Raw genomic sequence first — 13423 nt, forward strand, 5'->3', positions numbered from 1 at the left:
AAAGAAGAACATTTCCTTCAGTCCATGCTTATCTAAAATATAAGGGTTATATCAAGCATTACCCAATAATGTAAAGAACGTGAACTTTTTTCTGCTTATTTACTGATAAATACAATTCTGCTTAGTGGATATTTCACCATCCCCACCCATCCCCGAGGCATTATTACAAGCAATAAAAATGTAGAACAGGAGTACTCACCAATATCATTAGCTAGAGAACCAGGATCAGAGGCCCCAAGGGTAGCTTCAAACTCCTCCTGAAGACGATAAGCTCTTTGAAGAAGAGATTCAAGCTTATGAATGAATTCAGCACTAATGATATCCTGCAAGAAGACAGACATTAGAAGATTTTCTATTTGTTTAAATTCTGTAAGATTCCTTTATAAAATCTAAGAATATTAAGCTTTCAAAGAACAAATTGTGCCACATTAATTTCCTACAAACTGTACAAGTACACTGTCAGATGACTACTTCAACATCCAGAATACACACACTTTTCTAAACGTACATATATTTAGTGTAATAAAAATGAAATCTAATTTTTAAATGCTTTAAAATTGTATGTATGTTTACTACACTAGAAATAATGAAAGCTACACAGGTGTATGTTTATTTAAAAATATTTTTAGCTTTTAGTTCATAAAAACAAAGGAATACAAATAAAGTTCAAGCACATTATTTGTGAATATTCAGAAATTTATCATCTTGCTCAAATGTTTATCTTTGCTAAGCAGATATCCTCTCACATAGTTGTAAAAGAAAGAGATGACCCAAGGTATTTTGTGCAGAGAACCAGTATGCTTGGTAGCTTGATAACATCACACAGAAGCAAACTCTGATGCAACAGCAACTGCCAAAAAATAAGTAACGCCAATTTCCTCTTCCCATCCTCCTCCAAATAACCAACCAAAAAAAATAAAAATCAAAAGGAACAAAAAGTTAGGTGTCCTTTAAATGCAATACCACTGAATTGGAAATTAGAATTCATTCTCAGATTTGGTAATCAAATTAGAAGTTGAAAAGATTCAGGTAACAAAATGCAATGCATTGTCAGGGCAGCAACAGTAGAGTACAGATTGCATATACTCACTTCTACACTTTCTTCTGCAATTGCGTCTCCTGCTCCCAGCTTAATGGAGCCACAACTTGCTTCGTCTTCAACTTGCCTGTTACGGAAAGTTAGTGCCTGCTCCCATCGACGCAGCGCTTCTTCGAAAAGTTCCATACCTAGGGGAGAACACGAATACCTCCACTTCATCAAATACGCAGCTTCCATATGTATTCACATTTCAGAGTTGCAGAAAACTACGTAGCTAATAAGCTTGAGAGCGCACTAATAGCAGAGATGTAAGTTTTTAAAACAGCAATTCCCAGTCTTAAAAAAAATTAAAAAATATAAGATACCTGCCTTTGTAATGAGATAAGAAAGTTCACAATATTATTAAAGCAACAGTGCTCAATGTATTCTTTCCTATTTACTTTATAAAATAATTTTATGGATTACTACTACATACATAGAAATTAAGAAAAAGCTCATTTTGAAAAACTAACTCTAGATCAAGTAAGATTTCACTGTCTTATGGAAATGTTCTGAGCCATATGCCAACAGGGCACTGTGAAAGAACACCACAATAATACTGTGTAAGCGTCACTTTGCAGTAAAATCAAGAAATTGTTCACATTCATTGTTGGTAGATGCTGAATATTCTTATGACGACTTACCCATCAAATACAAATTTTCAGGTGTGGTCACTGGAATATTGACAAGCTTAATATCGTCTTCATCTGCTTTATCCCAGGAATTAGAATTGGCACAAGCACAACTGTGACAAGAGGTGGCACTCTGAACCTTAAAAAAAAAACCCACACACCCAAGTTTTGAAGGGCTGTTATACAGAGTATCCTTAAATCTACATTCCTGCCAAAGTACATTACATCCAAGCTATCAGTCTACAAATTGTTTTCACTATGTAGTAAGTACAATGGCCTTGTCAGCATCTCTAGCCTTCTTGCGCTTGTTTAGGAAAGTTGTTTCAGCTCAGTGAAACCATTAGGTATATGTTCAGTGCAAGTTAACAGACATTCAGAAGTCTTAAACCAGTTCTACTTACCGAGGCCAGGCTTTGAACTGAACCAGAGTATTTACTGAAAAGTCCTCCATTTGCATAGATACAAGACTGAGATCCTTTTTCCTTAGCAGAGCTCAGAGAAAGAGTCAAGTTTTGCCGGCTACTGGAACAACTAGAACCTAAGAAATACACTGACTTTAAAGCTGCTGCCATCTCAAAACATTGTACCTTTCATTAGCAAGATCTATCAAGAATTGCATTTACTTTTTTCACTAAAATCCAGTTTAAAAGCAAACAACAATTACTCTTATATTTACAGTTCTACATGGGAAACTACAAATTACAACAGTCAATATCTGTAACAATAACCATGCATTTCAGCATAATTATTTTCCCATCCTATAAAAAAATCACATCTGCTTTCCTTAATATTGAGGTATGTCGACAAGAATGGCAAACATCACCATTAATATTTTACTTAATTGATATGTTACCTTTGAAAACAAGACCAGCTTATTTAGAAGACACTAATTTTATTCCTAATTTGCACAATTTCTACTTAAACAATTTGAAACTAATCAGTATTAAAGGAAAATTGTTTTACTACTGAGCAGTTATGCACACCCATCCCCTCAAACCCCTTTTCTTCTTCTCCAAGAAAACACAGAAAAAAAAACAACCTTAGGGGCTCCTTCATGTACCTTTTTCTGATGCAGCTGCTTTGGTACACTCTAATACCAAATGACTTGGTTCCCATAGTGGCACTTTCTTGTTCTTCTTTCCACGTCTTCTTTTAAAGTGATGGGCCAGAAAAATAACGGATATTGCACTCACTGCTGTTACCGTGAAAAGCTTCTTTAACCCAGGGGAAAGCTTTATCTGAAAATAAAAGTGTGTGACATCACTGGAAATATATGCTTCTTAACTCCCACCTTTCCTCCTACCCTCCTTTTGGCGTGTTCAATCTAGGCTATAGCTTGCCTGAGGGTGATAAGAGAAGCTGCTCTCACGTAGCCTGAGAAACAACCAACTCTGAGTAAGGACAGACTAACTGCTTCTCAAAATTTGCAAGGACCAATAGGTGACAGAGTTTACAAAGGGTTGGTGCGACAGAGTGGGTGGCTGCAGAGAGACATACTGCAGCACCCAGAACTACATGAATGGTAGGAATCTAAGTAAATTACTTTAAAACCTCTTTTTTTGTTTATTTCCTTCTAATGCCAGGACAAGACAGGGCTTCAATTAATCCTCCACTGAAGAGAAACTCACCCTTCACAACAAGACTATTTCTTGCACTGTTAAAGACTGGAGGATCCTAAAGCTAACATTTACATGGTATTTCAGTTTGGGAAGAACATGTATGATAAGATATTTCTCTAAATAAACCATTCTTTTTTAATTGTTACCTTTTATTTTGGACATAGATCAGTCATAAGTTTACAGACATTTAAATTAGCAAATAAGAACCACATATACCAGCAACTGGAATTAAAAACCATTAACAAAGTTTATGAAATTCCAAGTGACAAGATACACAAAGAAGAAAAGAGCCACTTAACTGGAAGCTAGAGTCCATATTCACAAAATCTTTGTGAAATCTATGCTGCTTGAGAAAGACTGCTGGGAGACAACCAGATCTGCAGTCCTTGGAGCTAACATGGTGTTTCTGTAACATGTTTCCTCACACGAGAAAGAGCTGGCCACACAGAGTACCACCGCAGTCTGGCAGTCCCTGGTTGCTGTGCAATTTGTTAATACCATCAGAGTTTTATTTAATTTAAAGAAGCGTTGAAAGCTTTCTCTGCACTACTGAGTTTGCAATCAGCAAGTCAAACACCTTTGACTTGAGAACCCTGTCCTTAGTGGTACTGTATCTTGACCAAGGCTGAAAACCTAGCACTGTACTCTGCGAGGAAAAGGAAATCCCTGAAACCTAGCACAAACACATACTTACATAAGGCTACTGTGTTTCACAGAGAAGAGTTAATAATCAAATAACTGAGATTAAAACCTTGAAGCTTACAGAATTAAATGCTAGAACTAAAGTTTCCAAGAACTGTAAGTGGATTATCTTTTTTGTATGTCTGTGCCTACAAACAGGATCATAACTAAATTAACAGTGAAATGAAAACCTCTAAGTAGAGGAAAGTTAATAGCTGCACATAATGGAGTTGCACGTGGTATTTAAAAAAAAATATGAACATGCTACAACATAAAAAAAAGTGATCTTGCAGTGAAAATTTTAAAGTATTCCAAATACAGAAAAAATGTGAAAATAAACAGATGTAGGTAAGACTCAGAAAACCTCATTCTTTTATATGCAATAAAACCCTGAAAAGCATTTAAATGCAAATGTGACAAATTACATAGCTTTTGCTTACAAGCACCTAATTCAATAAGAATAAAATACAGTCATATCAAAGACATCGGGTTTAAAAGCAGAGCTTTATTAGGATTCGCTAATATATATTTTGTAAAGACACTTATTGGCAATCCTAATGATAAACATTTTTTTCTTTTTTAGTTATCCTTGTCAATGATTGAACATACACAGAACGGGAAAAAAAGTAATCTATTGGACCATATTTTGTACAGCAAACTAGAAACTTTTTTTTCTTCTCCTGTGTATTATGGCATCAGCACATGGCTCACACCTCAAGAAATATATTCTCTGAGGGATACAACTGACATCTTAACATTTTCTCAAGTAATTCTGACTTGTTTCACTCTATCATTCATCACAAACATAGTTACTGGCAACTGACATCTCTCCTCTCTGAATCTCTACAACACAATTACAGCTCCTCCTCCCTGCCTTTGAAGTGAAGATGCTCTAGGGACAAATTGTGTGATTCCCTGCAGACAAGGAGTATCAGCTTGACCATACTTTCAGCTTTTGTCAAACTGAAAATTATGCACTCTTTGCTCAGATTGAAGTGGCTGTTAACCACGTTGCTAATATCAATGAAAGAAAATAAATCTGTAAAAAGAAATACTGTGATTAACAGAGCCTTAAGTTTTTTTTTGAAGATGATCTTTCCTTAAGTAAACCAAACAAAATCAGTAAAAGACCTGAATGGGTTTTAAAAAGTCTGCTTTTAAAGAATCACTGCCTCGTTTTAGTCACGTGCCACTTATTTAATCAAACAGAAGTGACTCGAAAAGTAGAACAAGGATTTTTAATTTACATTAATGAATTATCATTCAGATAAATTCAGTGAGTGGTACTAGCAATCTAGAAAGTATTTCAGACCACACTCAAAATTCAATGACAGCTATGTTTAGATTTTAAATACCTAATAACATTCTGCCAAAAAAAAAAAAAGACAACTTGAGGATTTTAATGTTTGATTTAATAAGAATCAATATGCTGTTGCAAAATTAAGACATACAGACATTGCAGATAAAGCAATCTCTTCAGTCCGATGTATGATGATGCACTAAGCGTTTATTAGCAGAAAAAGACAAAAACCCCACTTACTTAAGTTCAATGTTCTAAACAAACTAAAAATGAAGGTATTTGGTACAGAGTTAATCCCTATTAAGGTCAGAAAACCAAGTACAATGCTGCAATTAAACTTCTAAACACATAATGGAAGTGACAATATTTAGATAATGTATACATTACCTGGTTAAGAGAATAATACCATGAAAGGGGAAGATGAAACACCCGTAAAGCTACTGTCTTCAGAGAAAATCGCGCTTCAGTAACAGTTTCTTCTGACATGGCTCCTTCACTCCCATAACCTCATTAAATGGAACTACCTTGAAAGCAGTCACAGATGGTCTCTGGAATACTCTGTCAAATGAAGGATACATACTAAATTATGCCACCAAAGTCCAGGACATTCTTCTACAAGCCTGAATCCCTTACACAACAGGTACATGACTTGTTCAATTGACAGTGCTGACTAGAGACAAGACTTGCATTTAAGGAGAAGACAGCAACCTTGCTGGCTCAGTTTAGGCCCCATTCCTCCCACCTGCTCTGTGCAGAGCCGTGGATATGAACAACCAGGATCTACAGAGCACTCAGTTTGCTCTTACTAGCTGGCATCCCACCCACCATACCCCCTCAGCCACACACTGCGACAGCCCTGTTTCTAAGACCACTACTGTAGGAATAACGTAGGTGCCAGCTAAGAGTTAAAAGCTTTGAGAGCAGCCTGGAAAAGTTTATCTCGTTCAGAGCTTCAGTTCTTTTGCAGACACCCTGCATAATAAACACCACACCCTGACGTCATCCCCCCCACGAGGAGGCACGGGCTCCCTTACTCCCCGGTGCCAAATACGAGGCGAAGCCCCTGAGGTGTGACATCCAGGCCGCCAGCGCGGCACGGGGCGAGGGGAAGGCAAAGGGCAGCTCCCCCCGCCGCCGGACACGGAGCGGGGCCCGCCCGGCCTCAGAGGGGCAGCGACCCCGGCCCCGGGCTGCGGCCACCTCCGCCCGGCACTGCCGAGCCCTCCCCAGGCAAGGCAGCCCCGGTACCACCGCCGGGAGAGCCCGAAACCTGCGGCGCCTCGGGTGGGCGACGGACAGAGCCGAGGCGCTGGCCCCTCGCACCCCGCAGCCCCCCAGGCAAAGGCAGCGCGCCTCTCCCTGGGCCCGGGCCGGGCCCTGCCGCCCGGCAGCCCCATGGCTGCCACCCCGGGTTACCTGCCGAGCACCGGGCAGCAGCCCCGGCCCCTCGCGGGCGGCTCCCTCCCCGCTCCGGCGCTGCTAGGAGACCGGCAGCACAGCTTCTTCCGGGCCAGCGAGAAGCGGCCGAGGTCGGCAGGAGACAGCCCCTGTCGTCACGTGAGAGTGACCCGCTCCGTTAGGAGTCCGCGTCGGCCATCTTTACGCAGGGCAGCCTTCTCCTGCGGGCGGCGGGGCAGGGAGGGGAGAGCCTGGCGCCGTCATCTTTGTGCAGGGCGGCGCTCACGTGAGCCGCGGAGAGGCTCGGCGCGGCCATCTTTGTGCGGGGCGCGTCCCGCGACCGGTGCTGCCCCAGCTGCGGCCGGTGGGCGTCTGTCTGCGTGAGGAGGCGCCGGTGGAGCTGCGGCCGCGGCCTGGGCGCGCCTGCTCCGCTGCGGCAGCCTCCTGCACCGCTCCGTCCTGGGCCGGGGAGCGCCGCCCGCCCACCAGGGCCGCTGTCCCCGGAGGCTGCCATTCGCCATCCGTGTAAGCCGCGGGGCTGGCCGCGGCCCGCCTTAGCTCCGGGCTCGGCGCGCGGTGCATCTTCTCGGCCGTTTCGGTGACGGGGGGGGTTCCGCCGACGGCGGGGAAGGTGGGTCGGGTGCGGTGCCTGTGAGGGACAGCGGGCGGTGGCCGCGGCCGGTCTCCCCGTCCCGTGCGGCTCGGCCCGCTGGGCGTGTTGGCACGGGCATGGCCGCCGCCGGCGGAGCCGTACCGGGGGCCGGGGCGCCGCGCTCCCGCGGGGCTGGGCGGGGGGCGGGGGCCGTGCGCGGCCTGTCTTCCGGGCCGGGCTGGGCCGGGCCGGGCTGGGCAGGGCAACCGAGCGGGGCGGCGGGGCCCGGGCCGGCCGCTCCCGGCCCGCGGGGCGCCGTGCGGGGCGGGCGCTGCTGCCCGCCGGGACCGGCCGCGGGGCGGCCCCCGCAAATACCGGCCGCAGCTGAAGCCGCGCAGCGATGGTGGTGCAGATGTGACGCGATTCCTAAAAATAATTTGGTTCTAAGTTACTCTGTTCGTTCCCTGAAGCGTGTATATGTTTTATCGCCGTGTACGGGGGATGGAGCAAAAAAGGCCGGTGTAGCACCTGGTGGAAAATCACCGCAGGCTTCTCCTGCGTCCAGGCAAAGCCTGAGTCGGGGAAATCCTCTTAGGAACATAAAGGTCAGCTGCTGGGTTTCCGAGTTAGTTTTTAACGTGGTGGAAGGAATGAATGGATGGTCTGCACACTGAAAAGCAATATAAAATGAAAAATGTTTAACCTGTGAGAGGCTATACCCTCAACTCAAACATTTTTTTTATGTTCTCTCTCTTTGGAAACAATACATCATGACAGAAAAAAAAAATCTAATGGAAGTGACTTAAAAAAATTGTGTCTTGCTTGAGCAGATAGCTCTTCGTGCCTGAAGAGAGAGACCAGGTGTCTTTCATAAGCTTACTGAACGAGCTTTTGTCATTTATGGGGAAAATACCAGGGTTTACTATAAACAGAAGTTTTTTACCAGAGTTAGCGCTAGTTGTTGTCATTTTTTTTCAAGAAAATGGGATACACTTGTGTATAGAATTGATAGATTAAAAAAGGTAGAAATAGGGAGGGATGGGAGATGAAAATCAAAACCACCTACCGATTAACAGAATATAAAGGAACGTAGGGTGTGCAATTAAGGTTAGCCTCCCTGTTTCTTGACCCAAGAAATCTATTCTCAAGTTTGGTAGCAATATTATTCACATACATTGTTATGCTGAAGTAATTTCTGTAATAAATTGTGAAAGAGTCCAGTAAAGTTTTTGAAGAATAACACAGTTCTTTAAAAAACTGATAGGATGACATACATCTTAAAAACCTTAATGCATGTGTCTAAGGCTTCAGTGGTCACTTGTGGTCAGAGTAAAGGTGGTTTTTTTCTAAAGTGCGAAGAATATCCATATAACAAGTAATTACTAAAGTTCTAGAGCTCTTTCCCATTGTAAGTAATGTTCAGATACAAAATTGCACCCCTGTCTCATTCTCACTTTTGTTGCCATAAAGTAAAAATGAATGTTAAATGCAGTAGTTCAGTGCATCACTAGTAAAATAACTATGAGTGCAAGTAAGAAGCCTGAACTTAGACCTTGCTAGTTTGATATGCTGCTACTCAGAGTTGCACAGGCAAAATAATAACAGCTGGTAATGGAGATATGATTACTGCTTCAGGTGATTGCTGTCTTCAGAATACTTCCTTTATTCTTAAAATCTTCTACCAGCATTCCTTTAGTAAACTCTGAAAAATTATCTGACAGAATGGCTGATGTATTTAGGGACATCAATGGGATGAAGATATGTAGTTGTTTATTTCTATTGAAGTGTTAACTACTGTTACTAGACAGATCAAAGCATTGAATTTAATTCAAAAAAACTTTGAGAGAATTTTAAATCCGTTATGTTTCTTTAGGAAATATTAGGCTCCCTGCATGAGCCTAAGATCGTTTGCAAGATCAGTTGAATTATCTTAGTGTCTCATGGGATCTTTCTGTGTGTGCAATAGGTCTTCCATGGTAGTCACCACACAAGTCTAATGCCATGGAATTCTGCTGAATAATACATAGGTTCAAGATAAGTGTTACAAGCTTTTGTGCTTTTTTTTCCCCTTTGAACATTAAACAGTTCACTTAGTTGAATGATGTAACATGATGCATTGAAATAGGTGGGCTGAAACAAACCTTTCAGTGGAAACAATGGGGAGAGCTAGCAACAGACTGCAAAGTTCTCTCCCAAATACATGAGAAGCTTATTGTATGAATGTGATCGTAAACAGTTAGGGTGAAAGCTTGAGTTATGTTGCAGTTCACTTTTAGTTCATTCTTAACCTCATAGTGAAACAAATGTGCTTCTTGTATCCTGTGTATGTATGTCCATGGTTTTCAGCTTGGGATTTTTGTAAGGCTGCCGTGAGACCATGGAATACTTCTGAAGGGTCCCTGCAAGGTGACAGAAATAGTTTTGTTGCCATGGGACATGTGATTGCTGTCTAAGTATTCCCATCTCAATAATTTTTTAGAGTTCTGCAGCATGAGGAAAGCTGAAATTACTGATACAGATCCTTTCCAGAGGCTTTCTCTGTCTTTCTAATATATAAACTTTTGGCTCAGGAAGCCCCAGAGCTTGAAAGGATTTAGGGAAGCTATATATTCTTGTTGAAATTTTATTCTTCTGGAGTTGTCTTCTTTCGGTCAGTGGTGGAAACAAGATACTGGGCTAAACGGACCCATCATTTGATGCAGTAGAGCTGTTTATATGAGAGTTCTAGATATTTTCCCACTACAAACTATCACATATCACCAGGGATGTGGAGATACGCTCAGGCTTCAGAACAGGAGTATAAAATGGATCATAAGAGAAACCACAAAGGTAGATACTTATTTTTTTTTATTACTGAAAATGCAAAGAAGTGACTTTTGGATGAGGTCAATGCAATGCAGAAGCCTGTGAAAAACAAATGTGATAATGAGATATATCAGTAGAGGAATATAAGCAGTCTTTTCAGATAGAGTAGGAAGTGGTGAAATAGAGGAAGGACAGGGAGGGAGGGAGGGAGGGAGGGAGGGGCTACCCTGGGCTTGCTAGGACTTGGGAAAGATGAAGGGTGAATCATGGTTTTGAAATTAATTTTGCAGTTTTAGGCTTTAATCTAAAACTTTACAAGTGTCTTCCCGCAGCTAGGTATACTAAGCTACCAAGGTTATGGCAGTACAGTGAGTTAGCACGGTTGCTAAGCATGGAAGGTGGTGTATGAGAATTTTGTTAAGAAAAGGTGAAAAAAAGGCCATTCAGTTTTGCCCATGTAATAACATGTAGAGAATCTATAACATTAAGTAGACGTCTGCTGGGGGTGCTCTCCATATGGATAGGAATAGGGACCACATCCATGTGGACATGACTTCCAACATGCTTTTGGTCTTTCTGATGGTTATTATGAGAAGAGAGATGCAGACTCCATCAAGAAACAGAATCTGGCATGAGCAGAACTTCTGGGATTGGATTTGTTCAGGACTGCAGGTTTGGATTTATATAGTTCCAGATCTGAAAAGTAGCTAATAAATACAAGTTGGGTAGCATGAGGTGAAGTCTGCACTTCATTCATTGCTTTGAATTACTTGGAATAATGCATTCAGGAAGCTGCAAGCTGCTTTCAAAAAAAAACAAAAACCAAAGCCTAAAGCTTTACTAATCTATTCTACCAGTTCTAAAGTATTTGTGTGTAATCAGCATTAAGTCACACTGGATTTTTTTTAAGGTTGTCAGGGCTTTACAGGGCTTTATTTGAAACTCACTTGCCCATTTTTAATGTTTTAACAGACCTTGTAAAACGTGCAAAATGAAATACATCATCTTGTTTCCATTTCTCTTCTGAAAAGGAACTTTACAGATCAAAGCAGAATCTGAAGTTGAGGAGGTTTGATCTGAAACAATACCGTTTTCATATTTGAAGTGTCTTTAAGCAGTATTGCATACAAACAGACAGTGAACTGAGGGAATACTTCTCCGTCTGCAGATTATATTTGAGAGTAATGATTTTTAAATGTAAGCCATAGGTCCAGGAAGAGAATTTAGACCTAATCTTGAAAAAAAATTCCCAAATTATGAATTTACTGTAGTATTTCCAATCTTGTGAGATAAGTTCTTAAATATTTATTGAACAGCTGTTAACATGACATTCAAAAAGACCAAAAGGTAGAACACATACTTGAGTATAGGTACACGTTATATAGATATATAAATGTATCTTGTGTATTATATATTAAAAATAGTTTATCTACTTAAATATATTTTATTTATATATAAATGCAGATACATACATGTATGCATATAACAAATTATATGAAGTATTAGATATTATTCTTATAAAAATAATATGTAATACTGTAATAACATTATTTGTATAGGAATGTTTATAGGAATAATGTAGACTATTTATGCACATTCACACACGCTTATATTAAAAACCCCTTTAATGACCAAAGGGAACTGAAATGACTTTTGATTCAAAGAGTTCTTATTGCAACACAATTGAAGTAAAGACCAAGTCACAGATAACAAACTGAAAGTTTACTAGGGAGGTTTTCCGAGATGCCTACTAGGCAAGGTTTGTTTTCCACCACACTGTCAAAGCCCTAGGTTACTTAATATTCAAAGGAGTGATTGGTCGTATAGCAGAAGGAACAAACCTAAAGCTGCCAAAACCAAAGAGGAAAGAGGTGTTGATAACAGTGCTAAAGACTGCAAACAGATCAACGAATGTGCATCACTGAGTTAGGGTGAAAGTTTAGTTGCAAATCTTGATAAAGGAACACTAGATTGTACAGATCATATTTGGGCAAAGAAATTTTAAGATTTCTTGAGCTTTAGATAGATTGAGGCATCAGTAGTAATTAAGTGACAAAACTGGAACAAAGTTCTTGGATGGTTCTTATTTGCATGAGTCAGTTGGAGTATTCATATAAAAGGAACATTACTGAGTTAATTTTTTAATTTTCTTTCTGTAAAACATCATAGATTTCTCTGCAACCATCAAAATAACAATGACAAAGTGATTGCATTTAACATTCTTTATTTCTGAGAAGTTTCTGTGTCTGCATCAGGGACCGTGGATGGACAGAGAGGACTCAAACAAGAGAAAAACTTGCTGAGTGTTCAGTACTACATGTAAGTTACAAGTTTCAGTTTGCTTTTGATATATAATGTTCTTGAATCTAGAATGTGTCTTTGTAAATAAATAAAACCAAGATAAAGTTTCCTTCTCCTTTGACAAGCAGGTCATGTGCTCCTGCATTTTTAACCTTCGCAGCTTCAGCACACTTCAGCGCTGTTGCAAAAGATCCCTTTCCAGAATGTACAGTCAAAGCTACCATCAGTTCTGGGTAGGCTTGAGAACTGTAATTTTTATGTTGTTGGAATGCCATGATAGAGGCCAGAAAGTTTAATAAGTGATCCAAACCAGCTCTGCTCCACTCAGAATTCTGTTAGTTTAAGCCCTAAAAGTTAGAGGATTTGGTTTTAGAAGTCAGCTGTGTTTAACTTGGGCTATTGAGTTCTCTTACTGTAAAGTTATTTATACTAATGTACTTTAAAAAGCCACATTCATTTAAAAGTTATGTACACACTGAATATTAGATATCTGATATTGATGCTTACTGTAAGGAATTGGATTTTACTCATTCTTTTTTCTGTTGACAAGTGATTCCCTGGTCTTGAAGATCCCAGCTACAGGATCTCAGAAAATACAGCTTCTGAAATGTCATCGCCCGGCAGCAATTGCCCACACTTGGAATCAGTTGGTGAGATAACAAAAGAGGAATTGATACAAAAATCCCATGTGAGTTGTAGCAGTTTGCTTTCTTCCTATTGTAGTTAACTCTGGTCGGTTATTTCAGCTATGTGTGTTGTTGTGTGTTATTAGTTATAAGATGCATAAGTGTTAAACATGGGTAAAATCTTCTGTAGTGGAACAGTAAGGTTTACACGAAGTACAGGAAGACTTAAGGACTTGATAAAACTGAAAAACTATCTTTCAGTGCTTAACACTGAAATCAGAGTACCTTTCCCAGCAGTGTTTTCCAAAGCAAGTGCTGTTTGAGTGGAAATAGAAGAGTTAGCATAGCACCAAGCTGAACTGTAGCAGTTAGTTATTTGGAATGTTTATGT

At 40.5% G+C, this 13423-nt stretch overlaps 2 protein-coding genes across 12 annotated transcripts in view; one reads left to right on the forward strand and one right to left on the reverse strand.

Annotated features, from left to right (window-relative positions):
* The window catches only part of MIGA1 (mitoguardin 1), a 40837-nt gene extending 33931 nt beyond the window's left edge, over positions 1–6906 (reverse strand). The window contains exons 1-7 of one of the 2 annotated variants that reach the window (XM_055815405.1): positions 6727–6906; positions 5698–5868; positions 2771–2948; positions 2112–2248; positions 1723–1849; positions 1091–1227; positions 200–323 (exon numbers count right to left, since the gene is read on the reverse strand). In XM_055815405.1, the coding sequence (XP_055671380.1) occupies positions 200–323; positions 1091–1227; positions 1723–1849; positions 2112–2248; positions 2771–2948; positions 5698–5796 (802 nt within the window). In that variant the 5' untranslated portion in view covers positions 5797–5868; positions 6727–6906. The remainder of the gene's footprint in view (positions 1–199; positions 324–1090; positions 1228–1722; positions 1850–2111; positions 2249–2770; positions 2949–5697; positions 5869–6726) is intronic. The other variant, XM_005238440.4, reaches the window with a different exon arrangement.
* A 191-nt stretch (positions 6907–7097) lies between these two features.
* Positions 7098–13423, forward strand: part of USP33 (ubiquitin specific peptidase 33) — a 42264-nt gene continuing 35938 nt past the window's right edge. For 2 of the 10 annotated variants that reach the window (XR_008749020.1, XR_008749021.1), the window contains exons 1-3: positions 7123–7339; positions 12361–12424; positions 12957–13094. Coding sequence is in view for 7 of the 10 variants with exons in the window: in XM_055815398.1 (XP_055671373.1) it covers positions 13014–13094 (81 nt within the window). In the remaining 3 variants the exon portion in view is untranslated. Of the gene's footprint in view, positions 7340–10791; positions 12425–12956; positions 13095–13423 lie in introns of those variants that run through there. The other 8 variants (XM_055815400.1, XM_055815401.1, XM_055815398.1 and 5 more) reach the window with 7 other exon arrangements.

This window comes from Falco peregrinus, chromosome 10 (genome assembly GCF_023634155.1).
Source record: "Falco peregrinus isolate bFalPer1 chromosome 10, bFalPer1.pri, whole genome shotgun sequence".
NCBI classification, from domain to species: domain Eukaryota; kingdom Metazoa; phylum Chordata; class Aves; order Falconiformes; family Falconidae; genus Falco; species Falco peregrinus.